Source organism: Danio rerio, chromosome 2 (assembly GCF_052040795.2).
Source record: "Danio rerio strain M-AB ecotype USA chromosome 2, GRCz13ab, whole genome shotgun sequence".
Lineage (NCBI taxonomy): Eukaryota > Metazoa > Chordata > Actinopteri > Cypriniformes > Danionidae > Danio > Danio rerio.
In genome coordinates, this window is record NC_141022.1 from 57,950,326 (window position 1) to 57,972,500 (window position 22,175).

General features: G+C 37.4%; 1 protein-coding gene and 1 long non-coding RNA gene across 9 annotated transcripts in view; one reads left to right on the forward strand and one right to left on the reverse strand.

The window, feature by feature from the left end:
* LOC147846549 (uncharacterized) overlaps positions 1–22,175 on the reverse strand; it is a 1,651,758-nt gene that overhangs the window by 1,401,562 nt on the left and 228,021 nt on the right. The window lies entirely within an intron of this gene.
* mtcl1 (microtubule crosslinking factor 1) overlaps positions 1–22,175 on the forward strand; it is a 133,700-nt gene that overhangs the window by 11,452 nt on the left and 100,073 nt on the right. For all 8 annotated transcript variants that reach the window (XM_087241412.1, XM_087241408.1, XM_087241409.1 and 5 more), the window contains exons 2-3: positions 366–590; positions 2,863–3,021. In XM_087241412.1, the coding sequence (XP_087097538.1) occupies positions 366–590; positions 2,863–3,021 (384 nt within the window). The remainder of the gene's footprint in view (positions 1–365; positions 591–2,862; positions 3,022–22,175) is intronic.

Sequence of the window (22,175 nt, forward strand, 5' to 3'; positions counted from 1 at the left end):
CAAAGAAGCATACCACCCAGACTGTTGCATGCCCAGAGTGAAGCATTGTCATTAATTGCCATTTGACTAGCAATATTGTTATTAATATTTTTTTGGGTGGGTGGCACGGTGGCTCAATGGTTGTCACCTTACAGCAAAAAGGTTGCTGGTTCGAGTCCCGGCTGGGCCAGTAAGCATTTCTGTGTGGAGTTTGCATGTTTCTCCTGGTGCTCCGGGTTCCCCCACAATCCAAACACATGTGCTATAGATCAATTTGTATGAACTAAATTGGCCGTAGTGTGTGTTGTTGTTGTTGTTATTATTATTATTATCAATATTAATATTAATGTTCGTTCTGATTTTAATTCCGATTTGGTTTGCTTCAGGATGAAGTGGACGAGCTGCGAGCAGAGATGGAGGAGATCCGGGACAGTTACCTGGAAGAGGAGGTGTACCAGCTGCAAGATCTGCGCCGGGAACTGGACCGCTCCAACAAAAACTGCCGGATCCTCCAGTACCGCCTGCGCAAGGCTGAACAGAAGAGCCTGCGTGTAGCACAGACCGGACATGTAGACGGAGAGCTTCTGCGCGGCCTGGAGCAGGACCTCAAGGTGATTCTGGCATGCCTGTTGTAGATATTACCACTGCTGGGTAGTAATGGATTACATGTATTGGACAATACCTGACAAAAGTCTTGTTGTTGATCCCAGTTGTAAGACCAACAAACAATAACTTGACTTCTAGTTGATCAAAAAAATGGCAGAAGGTAGATTTTTCTGATAAATCATCTGTTGAGCTGCATCCCAATTATCACTAATACTGCATGAGACCTACTGAACCCGCATGGACCCAAGATTCTCACAAAAAGCAGTCAAGTTTGGTGAAGGAAAATTCATGGTTTGGGTTACATTCAGTATGGGGGTGTGCAGTGGTGTAGCGCAAAATGCGGAGGCCCCCCTGCAGGGATCACTAATCGGGCCCCCTGATGGTGGGGGGGGAGCGATCACAAATTGAGGAGCGGGGAAGGGAGGCGGGGTGGAGCGACAACGCCGGGAAGCCTTCACAAACTGACTAGCGATCACAAACCGAAAACGGCGAGAGCGTCAAAGTAGTCAGAAGTCATACATTTTCAATGAGAACCGGCGGCAAGAAACAGCGCGGCGCATCTTCTCTGGTGTGAGCGTCGAGGAGAGTTAAAATCAAGTAAACTTTATAGTATGAGCTATATCGCGATTCGGCGGCAAGCAATCAGAATGAAGTAGTCCACCACTTGAGAGCTGGTCAGAGAACACAGACCTGTGAACCACAGTTGTTCCCGAGAGTTTGATTATTGCGGTTGCCGGATTTACAATTATTGAAAATCGCAATGACGCAGGGCCCCCTAATCACGCAGTGTGTGCCCTGCGTGCCCGTCCGCTGGGGGTGTGCGAGAGATCTGCAGAGTGAATGGCAACATCTTCTCATACTTCAGCCTCCACATCAAAGTTTCTGAAAGCAAAGAAGGTCAATCTGCTCCAGGATTGGCCAGCCCAGTCACCAGACATAAACATTACTGAGCATGTCTGGGGTAAGGTGAAGGAGGAGGCGTTGAAGATGAATCCAAAGAATCTTGATGAGCTCCGGGAGTCCTGCAGGAACACTTTCTTTGCCATTCCAGATGACTTTATTAATCAGTGATTTGAGATATGTCAGAGATGTATGGATGCAGTCCTCCAAGCTCATGATGGAGTCAGACACAATATTCATTCTGTCTCCACTGCAGCAGGACTTTATATTCTATACTGGATATTATTTCTGTTCAGTCACAAGACTTTTGTCTAAGCAAAGTCAGACCTTACTGTCCTAATTGAATCATTAAAAATCAAGGCATGATCATATTTATTTTATTGTGGTAAAATAAGCATAATCTAGAGGCCTTTGCCTTTCATATGAGCCACTTCTGATACCAAATGATCAACTAGAAGTCAAGTTATTATTTGTCGTTCCTAAAACTTGGATAAGGTTTTGTCAGGTAGCGTAGATGATGTAATCAGATTCCAAAAATCAAATACTTGTAATCAGAGTTTGAAGTTGAATCTACAGTTACTTTTTTATAGATTGTGTATTTGCATAAGGGCAAGAAGTTAATATGATGTTCTATTTTAACTCCTAATGTTGATATTATTTCCTAATAAACGTTGTTTATACAGTTGAAGTCAACATTATTAGCTCAAATATTTCCAAAGTATGTTTAATGGAGCAAGGAATTTTTCACAGTATTTTCATTCATTCATTCATTTTCTTGTCGGCTTAGTTTATTAATCCGGGGTCGCCACAGTGGAATGAACCGCCAACTTATCCAGGAAGTTTTTTTACGCAGTGGATGCCCTTCCAGCCGCAACCCATCTTTGGGAAACATCCACACACAGATTCACACACACACTCATACACTACGAACAATTTTAGCCTACCCAATTCACCTGTACCGCATGTCTTTGGACTGTGGGGGAAACCGGAGCACCCGGAGGAAACCCACTCGAAGGCAGGGAGAACATGCAAACTCCACACTCCACACAGAAACGCCAACTGAGCTGAGGTTCGAACCAGCGACCTTCTTGCTGTGATGCGACAGCACTACCTACTGCACCACTGCCTCGCCACAGTATTTTCAATAATATTTTTTCTTCTGGAGAAAATCTGATTTGTTTTATTTCAGCTAGAATAAAAGCAGTTGGGAACTTATTTAAGACCATTTTAAGGTCAATATTATTAGCCCCCTTAATCAATATTTTTTTCCGATTGTCTACAGATCAAACCATCGTTATACAATGGCTTGCCTGATTACCCTATCTATCTGACTTTTTAAACAAGGTAATAACATATGTTTTAACAATGTTTTAATAGGTGGCCAAAGATGTATCGGTGCGTCTGCACAATGAACTGGAAACAGTGGAAGACAAGCGAACGCGGGCGGAAGATGAAAACGAGCTGCTCAGGCAAAAGATCATCGAAATCGAGATCTCCAAACAGGCCCTGCATAATGAGCTGGAGAGAGCCAAAGAGGTACTGTACCACAGATCACTGTATTCGAGCAAAAACTTGTTTTTGTGGTAGTAGTGTTGCTATTCTAGATGCTGTGGTGTTATATTTATAGCCATTGCAGGAGCTTTCTGGGTTATTCACAGATGTGTTGTCAACAATTGTGTTTATAACTGTATATTCTGTTATAACTGCTGATTGCATCTTATGATACTGATATTGGTTAATTGCATTCATGACTATCCTGTTTTTTTTTAACTCGTTTGCATGTAAAGAAGAGTTTTTTAATTTACCGGTAAAGTCGTTCCGGAAATTTTTCTGGATATTTACCGCTATCACTGTGTGAAAGGGGCTATTGTCTCATTCTTCCTGCAAACAAGTCTTAGGGCTCCATTTTAGTGATCTAGGTGCAAAGTCTGTTTCATTGTCACATTCTCTATTAGAGACAGGTCTGGACTGTAGGTAGGCCAGTCAGCGTTAATGGTGCCATCACAGAAGTTACCTTTGCAAGTTAATTTAAATTATTTTACTCAACATTATTTCACTCTTTTCATGCAGCGGCAAAATATTTTGGTGATAATCTCCAAATGTAAATAACCCAGAATATTATTTGAAGGCATCAAAGACAAACCCAATAATGACCCACAAACGTGCTGCATCACTTCTGTTGAATAAGACGGTTAAAGCGGGACGGCCCGAGGGTTGAGACGCTCCCACCGTGAGTGTGCTGCTTTGAAGTATGGATGAATGCATTAACTTTGAAGCCTGCTGCCGTGTGCATTAATGCATGACAGGCCGTTCGCTGCTTCAGTAATCGGATGCTGAGGAGTTACTCTGGAGTCGCTCAGGTTAATCTGAGAGTAATCTGGAAAGATTGAGTCACGGCTGGAATGAACTGCTGTGTGGAGGAGAAGAACACTGAGTGTGGGGTGTCTTCAAATATGGGGTTTCTTGGGGGTTCTATCTATCCATCTATCTATCCATGCGTCATGCAATCTATTAATCCATCCATCCATCAATCATTCTATTATTTTTAGTATTGTTCTATCTATCTATCTATCTATCTATCTATCTATCTATCTATCTATCTATCTATCTATCTATCTATCTATCTATCTATCTATCTATCTATCTATCTATCTATCTATCTATCTATCTATCTATTTATCTATCTATCTATCTATCTATCTATCTATCTATCTATCTATCTATCTATCTATCTATCTATCTATCTATCTATCTATCTATCTATCTATCTATCTATCTATCCATCTAATCTATCCATCATTCTATAATATCTATTTATCTATTATTCTATCATTCTATTATAATATCGTTCTATCTATTCATCTGTCAATCTGTCATTCTATCCATCCATCCATCCATCCATCCATCCATCCATCATCCATTCATCAAATTATTTATCATTCTATTATTCTATATATTGTTCTATTGTTCTATTTATTGTTCTTTCATTCTTTCTATCATTCTGTTGTGTTATCTATCTATCTCTCCTATCATTCTATCTATCTATCTATCTATCTATCATTCTACAGTATTATCTTTCAATCTATCGTTCTGTCTATAATTCTATGTATCTATCGTTCTATCTATCCATCCATCCATCCATCCATCTATCTGTCATTCTATCTATCTGCCATCGTTCTATCCTTCCATTATTCTATTCATCCACCGATCCATACATCATTCTAAAGTATCTATCCATCTATTGTTCTATCATTCAATTATACTATCATTCTATCTATCCATCTATCCGTCATTCTATTAATCCATCCATTCATCCAACCATACATACATCCATCCATCGTTCTATTTATCGTTCTATTATTCTATGTATGTTCTATGCTTCATTCTATTTATCCTTTTACTGTTCTATTTATTGTTCTTTCATTCTTCTTATCATTCTGTTGTATGTTTTTATCTATCTATCCTTTTATCATTCTATCTATTCTATCATTCTACAGTATTATCTTTAAATCTATCGTTCTATCTGTCTGTCTGTCTATTATTCTATCTATCGATTGTTCTATCCATCCATCCATCCATCAATCTATCAATCTATCCCTTATTCTATTCATCCACCTATCCTGTTCTATCCAGTTCTATCCTTCCATCATTCTACCCATCCACCGATCCATCCATCCTTCTAAAGTATCTATTTATCTTTCTATCTATTGTTCTATCATTCTATTATACTATCGTTCTATCTATCCATCTATCCGTCATTCTATCAATCCATCCATCCATCCATCCAACCATCCACACATACATCCAACCATGCATGCATACATACATACATACATCTCTTGCTCTATTTATCATTCTATTATTATATGTATTGTTCTATATATATATTATTCTATTTATCAGTTTACTGTTCTAGTTATTGTTCTTTCATTCTTACTATAGTTCTGTTGTGTTATTATTTATCTATCTATCCTTCTATCATTCTATCTATCGTTCTATCATTCTACAGTATTATCTTTCGTTCTATCTGTCTGGATGTCTATGATTCCATCTATCCGTTATTCTATCCATCCATCCATCCATCCATCCATCATTCTATCTATCTATCTATCTATCTATCTATCTATCTATCTATCTATCTATCTATCTATCTATCTATCTATCTATCTATCTATCTATCAATCTATCAATCTATCTATCTATCTATCTATCTATCTATCTATCTATCTATCTATCTATCTATCTATCTATCTATCTATATTTCATTCTGTCCATTGCTCTATTGTTCTATCTATCTATCACTCTATCATTCTGTCATTCTATCTATTATTCTATCTGTCATTCCACTGTCCTATTTATTGTTCTTTTATTCTTCCTATCATTCTGTTGTTCTGTCATTATCCATCTTTTTTTCTATCGTTCTATTTATCGGTTGCTGATTGTTACTAGTCTTTCTACAAAGTAGTCAAGTGAATTAGTGTAACTTTAGTGTGTTTGGGGTTGGTGTTTTTATAGTTGAAGGCAAAATTCTAGCAATTGTTTTTCAACACATTTTTAAACATAATATTATTAATAACTCATTTATTTAGCCTTTACCATGATGGCAGTACATAATATGTTACTAGTTATTTTGCTAGACACTAGTATTCAGCTTAAAGTGACATTTAAAGGCTTAACTAGGTTAATTAGGCAAGTCATTGAACAACAAAGGTTTGTTTTGTATTCAACTGAAAACCTTAGCAGCTAATAATAAGAAGTTCTTGCGAGGAAAAATCAGATAGGAAATACTGTGAGAAATGTCGTTGCTTTAAAAAGAAATATTCGGAAAAAGAATTAAAATGTCACATGATTGCAAATAACTGTTTATAGAATTCGTCTGCAGTTTTGTGTGTCTGCATTGTCTTCAAGCCTTGGCTCAGATCTTAGAGCAGAAAATATGGGCTTTACGAATATGTATGTGCATATGCTGCTGTTGTTATTGCAGTTCAAACAGCACAGGATCACAACAATCCTCTCTGATCCTCAGAGATGTGCTGCATTGCAAAACGTCCCGCGAGGGTCACGGCAAATCTTCTTAAAGGAAGAGTTCATCTGAAAAATGACAATTCTGGCATCCTTTATTCAGCCTCATGTCTGAACATGTTGTTCTGTCATTTTGTCTATCAATATGTAATTGTTCTATTTTTCAGTTTATCGCTCGGTATATCTGTTCTTCTCTCATTCTACCATTCAAATAATCTGTCTGTCTGTCTATCTATCCATTGTTCTATCTATCCATCTATCATTCTATCCATTTAACGTTCAATCTATATCTATTCATAACGTTCTATCTATCAGTCTTTCTATCTATCCAACGTTCTATCTATCTATCTATCTATCTATCTATCTATCTATCTATCTATCTATCTATCTATCTATCTATCTGTCTATCTGTCTATCTGTCTATCTGTCTATCTATCTATCTATCTATCTATCTATCTATCTATCTATCTATCTATCTATCTATCTATCTATCTATCTATCCATCTATCTTTCTAACCATTTATATATATAATTTTATCTATGCACCATTCTATCTATCCATTGTTCTATCCATCTAGCGTTCTATCCATCTAATGTTCTATCCATCTATCGTTCTATCTATTGTTCTATCTATCCATCGTTCTATCATCTAACGTTCTATCCATCTAACGATCTATCGTTCTATTTATGCACCATTCTATTTATCCATCCATCTATCTATCTATCTATCTATCTATCTATCTATCTATCTATCTATCTATCTATCTATCTATCTATCTATCTATCTATCTATCTATCTATCTGTCTGTCTATCTGTCTATCTGTCTATCTATCTATCTATCTATCTATCTATCTATCTATCTATCTATCTATCTATCTATCTATCTATCTATCTATCTATCTATCTATCCATCTATTGTTCTAACCATTTATATATATCATTTTATCTATGCACCATTCTATCTATCCATTGTTCTATCCATCTAATGTTTTATCCATCTAGCGTTCTATCCATCTATCAATCTATCTATCTGTCTTTCTATCCATCTATCGTTCTATCTATCCATCGTTTTATATATATCCTTCTATCCATCTAATGTTCTGTCCATCTATCGTTCTATCCATTGTTCTATCTATCCATCATTGTATCTATCCATCGTTCTATCATCTAACGTTCTATCCATCTAACGATTTATCGTTCTATCTATGCACCATTATATTTATCCATCGTTCTATCTATCTATCTATCTATCTATCTATCTATCTATCTATCTATCTATCTATCTATCTATCTATCTATCTATCTATCTATCTATCTATCTATCTATCTATCTATCTATCTATCTATCTATCTATCTATCTATCTATCTATCTATCTATCTATCCATCGTTCTATCTAATATCATGCTATCCATCTATGATTCTATCCATCTATCGTTCTATCTATGCACCGTTCAATCTATCCGTCATTTTATCTATCATCATTCTATCCGTCTATCGTTCTATCTATGCATCATTCTATCCATTCGTTCTATAATCTATCCAAAGTTCTATCTATCCAACATTTTATCTAACCATCATTCTGTCCATCGTTCTATCTATCCATCATTCTATCCGTCTATCGTTCTATCCATTGTTCTATATATGCATCATTCTTTCTAACTATCCATCGTTCTTTCCATCTAATGCTCTATCTGTCGTTCTATCTATGCATCGTTCTATATAACTGTCTTTATATCTATCCAACATTCTATCTTTCCAACGTTCTAACCATCTCTATCTATCCATCATTCTATCCATCTATCGTTCTATTCATCCATCGTTCAATCTGTCTGTCTGTCTGTCTGTCATTGTTCTTTCTAACATTCAGTTGCTCTGTTGCTCTATCTGTCCGTCCAACCATCTTTCCTGCTATCGTTCTGTCTTTTTTCTATTTATCATTATATCCTTCTATTATTAAATTCTTCTTTCATTCTGTCTATACTTCTGTTGTTCTATCATTCTTTTGTCTATCTGCAAATCTATTCATATATCTTCATCTTTATGTGTGTGTGGGACAGAAAATGAAACTGCTTTTCCATCACAAATTGTTTACCATCTTTTTTGAGCGAACTATTTTTTAAAAAAGGAATTATTTCATGCTGTCAGTCATGCTGGTGTAAACGAACCTGGCATCGATTTCTTTTATTTTTGCTCTAATATGCATAATGTACATTGCAAAGGTAAACACAAGCACAAGGACAGATATAATGAGTGTGAAGGAGAGAGAGAGAGAGAGAGAGAGAGAGAGCATGTGTGTGTGTGCTCTGTGTGAACTACAGTGTGTCTCTCTGGAGGTTTGCCCCAGAAAACGTCTAGCTCCACTTTTTTCAGCCTTCCTCCCACGATACCCTTCATTTTCTCATGCCTTCGTCCACTCCAAACACAGCAGATGTGGATGAAATGGAGAATCAGCCTGTTTCTTACAAACTGCCATGTTTGATTAACTTTACATGCTTTTCTAGCTGGCGTTACATCTCTGATTTAAATCAAACACAACCTGCTTTCAACATCAATGTTCAATTTGGGCTGTTTGCAGTTTTTCTTGTTTGCTTTGACCTGGTTAAAGAAACTAGGTACCACTTTATTTTCATTTTCACTATCCCAGCTGAGCAAAAGACCGGTCTTGCAAACGTGTAAGCCCTTTCTCATTGGGTTGACACATTTTCCCCACCATTTTTCAAAACAGTGAACACGGATGTCATTCAAGCGGTCTAAACTCCATTGTATTAGCTATGGTAACCAAACAGAAACCATCTATTCCTAATCATTAGACACTACCAAGATCAGTATGAATTCACTGAAGCACCGGTTTGACACTCCTTTACACAAATCTTCAGTTAGCAATCAGTCTGCAAACATTAAAAACGGTGGAAGCTCTGTGTTGTTCTGTGCCAGCATGGATGGAGGAGGTCAATAGTGGCTATGTCCTATACTCCCAATAGATTTGACTGTATATTGGTTTACATGTGTTTTCTCTACAGTTTTTCTCGATTGCTTGGATGCAGTTGTCAACTGAAACTCCACATTTTCAAAACCTAAACCATGAGTGCCGCTGTTTAGGCACTCATGGTTTAGGTTTTGAAAATGTGGAGTTTTTGTTGACAACTGCATCCGGGCAATCGAGAAAATGCAATCGGTCAAAATGACACATTTTGCTTGCAAAAGGCACATATCGTGTCAAAACATTTAAAATATGAAACAAAAGCTAGTTTTACCTTCAAACAACACAACTTGCAAACAGGTATATGAGCTCTTTCAATTAATCATTACACAACGGACAACAAAATACAAATACAGAAGTCAGTGCACCACCATTGCTTGTCATTGTAGCCTATTGCCAATGCCATTTGTTGTCTTTCTATTTTGCTGTCAAATTTGCCTTTTTTTTCTATCTATCATTCTATCTGTCAGTCTTTCCATCTATCCAATGTTCTATCTATCTATCATTCTATCTATCTATCATTCTATCCATCTATTGTTCTATCCATCTATTGTTCTAACCATCTATATATATCATTTTATCTATGCACCATTCTATCTATCCATTGTTCTATCCATCTAACGTTCTATTCATCTATCATTCCATCTATCTGTCTTTTTATCCATCTATCGTTCTATCTATCCATCGTTATATATATCGTTCTATCCATCTATCGTTCTATCCATCTAATGTTCTGTCCATCTATCGTTCTATCCATTGTTTTATCATCTAACGTTCTATCCATCTAACGATTTATCGTTCTATCTATGCACCATTCTATCTATCCATTGTTCTAGCCATCCACCGTTCTATCTATCAATCTATCCCATCCATCATTCTTTCTATCTACTGTTCTATCTGTCCATTATTCTATCTATTGATCATTCTATCCATCTAACGTTCTATCCTTCTATTGTTCTATCTATCTATCTATCTATCTATCTATCTATCTATCTATCTATCTATCTATCTATCTATCTATCTATCTATCTATCTATCTATCTATCTATCTATCTATCTATCTATCTATCTATCTATCTATCTATCTATCTATCTATCTATCTATCTATCTATCTATCTATCTATCTATCTATCTATCTATCTATCTATCTATCGTTCTATCTATCGTTCTACCTATCCATCATTCTATCTATTATCATTCTATCGATCTATCATTCTATCAATCTGTTGTTCTATCTATGCATCGTTCTATCTTTTTTTGTAAGGAATTGGATCCAGAATAAGAAATGCTTTGATTACGTATATATTGAATTCATGACAATTTTCAAACTGTGGCTGAAAACTGAAATACTGTAAAAACAGACAAAAGTAATAACATACTGTAAATATTAGAGAAAACACATGTAAACCAATATACAGTCAAATCTATTGGGAGTATAGGACATAGAAGAGAAGGGAGACTTATTGTGTTTATATCTCTCCAATATGACCTTTGACACACCTACATACAGTTCTGTCCAAACAGCTTACATAAGTTGATTTTGCATGATAGGAGCACTTTAGGAGAGCAAACACTTCGATTCCTGTGCACGTGTGGAAAAGTTTGTAATAGCCAGAAACTGTTGTTTTTATGTGAAACCGGTAGGAATGTTGTTGATCTGGACAGACGGGATGCTGTTTCTTTTCTTAGTACCGATCTGTCAGTGAAGGAGCGATTTTGCTAACTAAAAATACAACGTATTTCAGGAGAGTGCAGCACTGGATTTCAAGATTGCTTGTCTTGAGTTTCCCCACATAGCTTTGTTTTATAATAGACACTCACCGGCCTATTTATTAGGTACAACTTACTAGTACCAGGTTGGACCCCCTTTTACCTTCAGAACTGCCTTAATCTTTCATGGCATATATTCAACAAGTGACTGGAAATATTCCTCAGATTTTGCTCCATATTGACATGATAGCATCACACAGTTGCTGCAGATTTGTCGGCTGCACATCCATGATGCGAATCTCCCGTTCCACCACATCCCAAAGGTGCTCTATTGGATTGAGCTCTGGTGACTGTGGAGTCCATTTGAGTACAGTGAACTCATTGTCATGTTCAAGAAACCAGTCTGAGATGATTCGAGCTTTATGACATGGCGCGTTATCCTGCTGGAAGTAGCCATCAGAAGATGAGTACACTGTGCATTTATCAATGCAGTTTTATTATATTTAATATTTAATTATAAGTGTCATTTTTCTTTAAGTTCTCTATACATTTAAAAGTGGTAAAACACAGTATAATCATTCAAATTGTTATTACTATTTTATTTTATTTTTTATGAGTGCATTATGTATGCCATAAATCATAATTTCCTTTAGCTTAACATTACATTATACATTAATCTTTGATTTACAATTCAATATAAATGTTATCCCCTCAAAATAAATTTTAATGTTGCGTGTTTTCCCATTGATGGGTTGCAGCTGTCCCCTGCGTAAAACATATGCTGCATAAGTTGGCGGTTCATTCCGCTGTGGCGACCACAGATTAATAAAGGGAGCAAGCCGACAAGAAAATAAATGAGTGAATGAATTATTCATGTTTATCGATGGAATTTGATTATATTACATTAATTTATTTTATAATAATGTGTCCGTTTCTATGTTAGTTCCCTATACATTTAAAAGTGGTAAAACAGTATAATCATTCAAATTATTATTATTGTTTTATTTCATTATTTTCGATTGCATTATGTTTGCCATAAATCACAATTTATTTCAGTTTCACATTGCAATATACATTTAATTTTGATTTTCAATTTATTAAAAATGACCCCCCCCCCCCCCGCCACCTACCACCCAAAAATACCTTTTCTTTAATAAAGTTTATTTATTGAACACAAATGGATAGCATTTGTTGTACACAGATGTCCAATTACTGTTTTTGTCTTCCTTTTTGAACACTTTTGTAAGCATTTACCCCTGAAACCCCCCACCCATCCCACCCATACACACACATAGCCAGTTTTCTTGTAAAACATAGTACAGATAACAAATAAATAAAATAAAGTAGACACAGTGGGTAGAAACAATCATCAACAATAATGTGCTACTTACTTCTTGGGTATTATGGTTTTAGTTGTGCTGAGGTTGAACCAATGCATCTAGTTTAGGGCATGACAGTTCCGGAGTGAAAATAAAATGATTCTGACTACAAAATGATTTCTTAAATAATCCCTTCGAGAGGTGTTAAATCATCAAAATAGTTGCCGATACAATTTTATTATATTTATTCATTTATTTATTATATAATTATAATTGTCAGGGTTTTTTTTAGTTTCCCATACATTTAAATATGGCAAAACACAGTGCAATCATCCAAAATAGAAATATTATTTTATTTAATAATTTTTGAGTGCATTATGTATGACATAAATCATAATTTCTTTCAGTTTAACATTCTAATATATACATTTAATTTTTAATTTACAATTTAATAAAAATGATATCCCCCCCCCCAAAAGAGTTGTAATGTTGTAATTCTTCCTGTTTGTCAATGCAATTTAATTATAATTATTTATTTCATTATTATTATTTTGTTGTTTGTTGTTTGCTGAAATGGATAAAAACATTCCTAACACTTAGTAGCAGGCTTAGTTTTTAACTTTTTTTATAATACAAATAAAATTAATTATATTTAAACTCACTCAGTTATTTCAAGTTTTTCGTTTATTCATTCATTCATTCTTTCATTCATTCATTTTCTTGTCGGCTTAGTCCCTTTATTAATCTGGAGTCGCCACAGCTGAATGAACCGCCAACTAAGAGCCAACTCCGGCAAGTTTTTTTTTACGCAGCGGATGCCCTTCCAGCCGCAACCCATCTCTGGGAAACATCCACACACACACTCATACACTACGGACAATTTAGCTTTCCCAATTCACCTGTACCGCATGTCTTTAGACTGTGGGGGAAACCGGAGCACCCGGAGGAAACCCACGCGAAGGCAGGGAGAACATGCAAACTCCACACAGAAATGCCAACTGAGCCAAGGTTCGAACCAACGACCTTCTTGCTGTGAGGCGACAGCACTACCTACTGCGCCACTGCTTCGCCCAGTTTTTAGTTTATTCTGTTCATTTTTGTTGTTGGTGCACGGTGCTATCGCTGGTGTCCAGGCTGTTTTCTTTGATTCCTGTGGTGGGATTGGCGCCTGCAGCAGAAATAATCCAACCGAGCTGCCTGTTATGAAACCTCCTGGCAGATTCCTGCATCACAGGAGAACACAGAGAGAGAGAGAGACACACACACAGTCAGAATGAAGCGAGAGAGGATACACACAGCCTCTCATATGGCATCCTATCTGTCCGCCTGGGATATGGCATAGGGTTTATGCTGGGTTTGTCAACAGTTCGGTGGTTTGCTGTGCTAATGACAGACTGTTGTTTGTAATGCGATGAACTCGTCCACATTGACACAGTAGTGGAGACGGAAACGGCTCTCTAGTCTTTACCTCCAAGCATTTTTTAATTAGTGGATTCTGCTGTGTGTTTGTTGTTTTTATATGGTAGGATGTGGAATATGGCTCTTTAAAGATGATCTATTATGTGAAAATCACTTTTATAATGGGTTTAAACACAGTGGTAAGGCAACAGAATATAAGCAGCTTCTATTAGTAAAAATTGATTAATTGTGTTTTTTATAATCACACTATTAAAAACTCTTTGATTGACATACTCCGTTTGTACATGTCATCAGAGATGGAAAGCCCCGCCCACTAGTGACCATCTCTCCCTCATTAGCATATGACGTTAGTCTTGCTTTTGAATCTGCCACTATGCTGACACTCAGGCATTTGTTGCTCCGCCCTCTTCTGAAAAAGAGCACAAAATCATTTGAATTTAAAGCGACAGTCACCAAAACGCCGCAATTAGGATCAAAGCCTAAAAGGGTCAATTATAAAACAATATTTGTGAGGTATTTTAAGTTGAAACTTAACAATCACACTTTTGAGATGTCAGAGATTTATTTTACATCTTGTAAAAAGGTGCATAATAGCTCCCATTTAGGTTGAAAATGCTGTCTATGGGGTAAAAACAGATGTGCAGATCTATTTTTCAACATTATTTACACATAGTTAAATTCAATTCAGCTTTATTTGTATAGCGCTTTTACAATGTAGATTGTGTTAAAGCAGCTTCACATAGAAAATCATAGTGAATTGGAACAGTGTAGTTTAGTTTTCAGAGTTTAAGTTCAGTTCAGTTTCGCTCAGTTCAGTGGGGTTTAGTAATCACTACTAAGAGTCCAAACACTGAAGAGCAATCTATCGATGCGCAGCTCTACAGATCCCAAACCATGCAAGCCAGTGGCGACAGCAGCGAGGGAACAAACTTTAGCAATTGGCGAAAGTGAAGAATTAAAAAACCTTTAGAGAAACCAGGCTCAGTTGGGCACAACCATTTCTCCAATGGCCAAATGTCTTGTGCAGAGCTGCAGTCTAGGCGCTGGACGCTGGAGAATGCTGGACCTCAGCGAAGACTCGTCTGTCCTTGGAGCGTCACAGAAATCAGTCTCATGCTCTCCACTCCTCCATGACCACCACAGCAGCTGCTCAGGATACGGCCTGGTCCAGGATTATGTAACCTTGGGATCATCTCGCCGCTGGTCTTGGATCAAATCAGTGGCGCTGCATAGTCTGAGGGCCTCGGGATGAGTATCCACAGGTGGAAATAGAGAATAAAGAGCATAATTAGCATAGCTGCTGAAACCTGCGTGGAGTACATTCATGTATCACACCGCTAAGTGATTCTTTGAGTGTATGCTTTGCTATAAAGATCTTTCATCTAGTTTTGAACTGCAAAAGTGTGTCTGAGCCTCGGACATTATCATGAAGGCTATTCCAGAGTTTAGGAGCCATAAATGAGAAGGCTCGACCTCCTTTAGTCGACTTTGCTATTCTAGGTACTACCAGAAGCCCTGAGTTTTGAGATCTTAAAGAGCGGGTTGGATTGTAGGGAGACAGAAGGTAGGATAGATAAACTGGAGCTAGATTATTTAGAGCTTTATAGGTAAGAAGCAATATTTTAAAACCAGTATGAAACTTAACAGGCAGCCAGTGTAAGAAGGATAAAATTGGGGTTATATGATCATATTTTCTAGATCTGGTAAGAACTCTGGCAGTTGCATTTTGTACTAGCTGAAGTTTATTAATAGAGGATGCTGGGCAACCAGCGAACAGAGCGTTACAGTAATCCAGCCTAAAGATCATAAAAGCATGGGCTTTTCTGCATCTGAGATGGATAGCATACTTCGTAACTTAGCGAAATTACTCAGATGAAAGAAGGCAGTTTTTGTGACATGTAATATATGATTTTTTAAAGTTTAATTGCTGTCTAGTATAACACCCAGATCTTTTATAGTAGAGCTAACGCTAACTTTGTATCCCTCTAATTGCATGTTGAGTTGTGAGATCAGCTGTGTACAGGATTTAGGCAAATAAGTAATAATTCTGTTTTGTCTGAATTTAAGGGAAGAAAATTGCTGGTCATCCAGTCTTTAACATCTTTAATACACTCAGTTAGCTTAAGCAGTTCAGACGTCTCATCAGGTTTAGTTGAAATATATATCTGTATAGCAGTGAAAGCTGATCCCATGTCTTATAATAATGTTTCCCATCCCAGGGGTAGCATGTATATTGTAAACAACAAAGGGCCTAAAACTGATCCTTGAGGCACGCCATATTTTATTGGCCTGACTTGCCTAATTACCCTGACATAATCTAATTAACTTTAAGCTGAATATCAGTATCTTGCAAAATATCTAGTCAAATATTATGTGCTGTCATCATGGCAAAGATAAAATAAATAAGCTATTAGAAATGAGTTATTAAAACTATCATGTTCATTCGTTCATTCGTTTTCTTTTCAGCAAAGTCCCTTTATTAATCAGGGGTCGTCACAGGGGAATGAACCGCCATCTTATCCAGAACATTTTTATGCATTGGATGCCCTTCCAGCAACAACCCATCTGTTGGCAACATCCATACACACTAATTCACACTCATACACTACGGACAATTTAGCCTACCCAATTCACCTGTACTGCATGTGTTTGGACTGTGGGGGAAACCGGAGCACCCGGAGGAAACCCACACGAATGCAGGGAGAACATGCAAACTCCACACAGAAACGCCAACTGACCCAGCCGAGGCCCGAACCAGCAACCTTCTTGCTGTGAGGCAACAGTACTACCTACTCTGCCACTGCGTCACCCTATCATGTTTAATATTGTGTAATACTTAATGAAAATCTCTCCATAAAACAACACTATTTATTAAAGTAAATCATGTAATGGGATCTTTTCAACTTTGCTGCTTGTGGCATTGAAGGATGTAGTGTTGAGAGTTATTAAGAAGTCAAATTAAAATGTGTGTTTTTTTATGCTGGATGAGTGTGTGGAGCGGGATTTTCCTCTGTCCTCATATCTGTGTTTATGTATGTGAAGGGGATCAGCATGCAGCTCTTATAATCTTCACTTCTTTGCTTGGAGAAAAAAAAAAAACAAGATCCTTGCTGAATAGATCAGAGCTGGATGCCTAATCCAATTTACACAGATAATAGTGCACTCAGTAGGACAAATGCAATATTTGTGGTTATTTAAATCTTGAAAATGTCAGAAATTTAGACTGTTACATCACATTTATCATAAAAATATATATGCTAATGACATAGCTGTGCATTAAATTAATTAGCAGATGTTTTAATTCCAAGCGGCATACAAATGTGGATTAAAGAAGCAATTCAGTTTACCAGAGAACAGCTATATACACTCACCGGCCACTTTATAAGGTACAAACCTACACACTAGTGTCAGATTGGACCCCCTTTTGCTTTCAGAACTGCCTTAATCCTTCGTGGCATAGATTTAACAAGGTACTGGGAATATATTTGGAGATTTTGCTCCATATTGACATGATAGCATCACGCAGTTGCTGCAGATTTGTAGCTGCGCATCCATGATGCAAATCTTGCGTTCCACCACATCCCAAAGCTGCTCTATTGGATTGAGCTCTGGTGACTGTGGAGGCCATTTGAGTACAGTGAACTCATTGTCATGGTCAAGAAACCAGTCTGAGATGATTCGAGCTTTATGACATGGCGCGTTATCCTGCTGGAAGTAGCCATCAGAAGATGAGTACACTGTGCATTTATCAATGCAGTTTTATTATATTTAATATTTAATTATAAGTGTCAGTTTTTCTTTTAGTTCCCTATACATTTAAAAGTGGTAAAACACAGTATAATCATTCAAATTGTTATTTAGATGGGTACACTGTGGTCATAAAGGGATGGACATGATCAGCAACAATACTCAGGTAGGCTGTGGTGTTGACACGATGCTCAATTGGTACTAATGGGCCCAAAGTGTGCCAAGAAAATATCCCCCACACCATTACACCACCACCACCAGCCTGAACCGTTGATACAAGGCAGGATGGATCCATGCTTTCATCTTTTTGATGCCAAATTCTGATGCTACCATACGAATATAGCAGCAGAAATTGAGACTCATCAGACCAGGCAACATTTTTCCAATCTTCTATTTTAATTTTGGTGAGCTTGTGTGAATTATAGCCTCAGTTTCCTGTTCTTAGCTGACAGGAGTGGCACCCAGTGTGGTGTCCTGCTGCTGTAGTCCGTCCGTCTCAAGGTTGGACGTGTTGTGCATTCAGAGATGCTCTTCTGCAGACCTCGGTTGTAACGGGTGCTTATTTGACAAGGCATTTGTGGCCACAGAACTGCCGCTCACTGGATATTTTCTCTTTTTCTGACCATTCTCTGTAAACCTTAAAGATGGTTGTCCGTGAAAATCCCAGTAGATCAGCAGTTTCTGAAATACTCAGACCAGCCTGTCTAGCACCAGCAACCATGCCACGTTCAAAGTCACTTAAATCCGGTTTCTTCCCCATTCTGATGCTCAGTTTGAACTGCAGCAGATCATCTTGACCATGCCTAAATGCATTGAGTTGCTGCAATGTGATCGGCTGATTAGAAATTTACGTTAATGAGCAGTTGGACAGGTGTACCTAATAAAGTGGCCGGTGAGTGTACATGTAAATAAATACCATGAAAAGTCTATTAGTTTCTTTGATTGATTATACATATATATATAATTAAATTTGTAAATTAATAATATATTTATATAATGTATATACATTATATAATTAATGTATTTAATTATATAAAATAACATATTATTTAAATTAAAATGTAAAAATATATGTTTTGGTACTTATTTGGTATTTTGATTAAAGGCTGAAAATTCATTCACGTGCACATTTTACTGTCAGAATAAACCAATAATGCAGCAAATGTCCAAATAGCATCATGTTAATGTAGTACTTATTAACGGGGAGCTATTATGCCCTTTTTTATGAGATGTAAAAAAAGTCTCTGATGACTGTAGAGTGTGTATGTGAAATTTCCGCTCAATACCACACACAATGTTTTATTTGTTTTATATGTCGCTTTAAATTCAAATGAGATTGTGCTCTTTTTAAAAGAGGGCGGAGCTACAAATGCATGTGTGTCAGCATAGCGGCAGATTCAAAAACAAGACTAACTTCCTATGCTAATGAGGGAGAGATGGTCACTAGTGGGTGGGGCTTTCCTTTTCTGATGACACATACAAAGAACTTTAATCAAAGTGTTTCTACAGACTGTTTTTATCAAGTGTGATTAAAAAACCACAATGTATTCATTTTTACCATTAGACGCTGCTTATACTCAGACTGTTGACACAGAACTGTGTTTAAACCTCGTATAAAAGTGATTTTCGCACAATAGGTCTTCTTTAAAGTCCTATTGCATGTTCTCTACTTAACTTCTGCTAATTATCATTGAGAAAGCACAGAATAATTTCATTCGTCATTAATGAATGACTGTCCCAGTTTGTAGAAATGGGTCTGAAGAGGCTGAAAAACAAAACTCCAGGACGCAGTTAATCTTCAAAGAGCTGCGCGGCGTATCAGAGCATTGCTGAGGGCCGTTCATTAATTCTGTCTCTGATTCAGTTTAACGACGAGGCTTCTGTTCCGATGTTAGCGCCTAGCATTAGCACCTTCTAAAAATAAATCAATGTGTGCGCTAGTTTTTTTGGGACAGTGGGAGAACGGAGGTTATATTAAGTGTGTGTGTATGTGTGTGTGTGTGTTTGCTGCTTGCTGCTTGCTGATTACAGGCACCTGCTCCATGACAGTAAAATAAGATGAAGGGAAGGCAGCAGCAGTGGCTCTGGTTCCCCTGAGATGTCCAGTTAAGCTGTTTGTGTCAGTCTCAGGGCTGGTTAGTGCTCTGCCATCTGGCCTCAGGACAGCTCCACCTGCACCACTGAGTGTTAGTCAAACTAACCCAACCCTTCCGCTTCACTGGGTTATTATAGACAGCCAGGTTTGGGAAATGCATGTTGATTTAACCCCAGTGCTCAATATTATTAGCCAGATTTTTTTTAAAGGATGGATAGATGGATGGATATGTGGGTTGGTAGATAGATAGATAGATAGATAGATAGATAGATAGATAGATAGATAGATAGATAGATAGATAGATAGATAGATAGATAGATAGATAGATAGATAGATAGATAGATAGATAGATAGATAGATAGATAGATAGATAGATAGATAGATATATAGATAGAACAATGGATTGATAGAATAATTAAAGAATGGATGGATAAATGGATGGATTTAACGATAGATGGATGGATGAATGGATGGATGGTTGATAGAATAATAGAAACATTTCGATGAATGAATAGAACAATGGATGGATGTATAGATAGATATATAGCTTGAAGAATAGATGGATAAATAGAACGATGGATGAATGGATGATAGATAGAATGATGAATGAATGGATGGATGGATGGATGGATATATAGAACTATGGGTGGATGGATAGAATGATGGATGGATGGATGGACGGATGGAAAAATAGATTTATAGTCAGAAAGATGGATGGATGGATGGATGGATGGATGGATGGATGGATAGATGGACGGATGGATGGATAGATGGATAAATAGAACAATGGATGAATGGATGGATAGAATGGATGGATGGATAAATAGGACAATGGATGGATGGATAGAATGATGGAAGGAAGAATGGATGGATGGATGAAAGGAATGATGAATGGGTGGATAGATGGATAGAATGATGGATGGATGGATGGATGGATGGATGGATGGATGGATGGATGGATGGATGGATGGACGGATGGATAGATTGGTTTATAGTCAGATGGATGGACGGATGGATAGATGGATTTATAGTCAGAAAGATGGATGGATGGACGGATGGATGAATGGATGGATAGAATGATGGATGGAAGGATGGGGGGATGGACGGATGGATAGATGGATTTATAGTCAGAAAGATGGATGGATGAATGGATGGACTGATGGATAGATAGATGAATAGAATGATGATTGAATTGATGGATGGATGGATGGATGGATAGACGGATGGATGGATAAATAGAATGATGAATTAATTGATGGACGGATAGAACGATGGATGGATGAATGGATAGATTATTTTAAAACATTTTTCTTTTCTGACCATTCTAATTTGAAAGTTGTAAGAAATGTTCTCAGAACGGTCTAGAATAAAATGAATATTGTTAAATTGTTTAACTCAAACCCATACTTTAACTCCACTACAGCCAGTAGGATTCATTTCCATAGCTGTGTATATGTTTGTGTATGTACTGTATGAGATGAGTGTGTACGGTTACACTGCTGCGTCACATTCATCAGTGTTTTACGCTTCTGTTGCCTATTCACACATCTAATCAGATTCCCAGAAGTGGCTCTTTGTGGAGACATTAGCTGAGGGAGGACAGAGGTAAATCTCACCAGCTGCCTAGCGTCAGCACACACACACACACACACACACACACACACATCAGATACACACACACTCATACACGTCACACACATACACTCAGATCCACACACTTACTCACATCACACACACACGCAGCCTGACCACATGCACCGCCCCATATTAACGGCTCACAATAGGAAACCCACTGACCGAGCAGGGCGAGAGGAATTGTCTTTGAGTGCAGAGACAGGCCTCTCATTAACCAGCTGGGCGCATACAAATCCCCCTCTCACACACACACACACACACACACACACACACACACACAATCAAATTCCCAGCTCTCCAGAGACCACTGCGTCCCTTTAGTCAAATGAGAGTGTCTAAAGAGCTGCCATTGTGTCTGACTATAGTGTAGGGATGAAGAAGCCTCGCGTCTGTGTCAAAAAGCCTTCTGGGGGTGTGTGTGTGTGTGTGTGTGTGTGTGTGTGTGTGTGTGTGTGTGTGTGTGTGTGTGTGTGTGTGTGTGTGTTTGTGTGTTTGTGTGTGAGTGTGCGCACTTGTTTATGTGGTTTATGAGGACATTAATTTTATAAGGACATGGGTTTGACCTAGTTGTACTCTATTGAGGTGGTTTATGAGGGCATGATTTGTGTCCTTATAATTCTTTTTTTGACACATATTGGGTTTGGGATCGGAAAAGTCATTTTTTTTTTTTTAAATAAGCAATTTTTACCGTATAAAACACAATATGCCTATGGAGAGTCCTTGTAAACATATACACAATTATATGTGTGTGTATGCGTG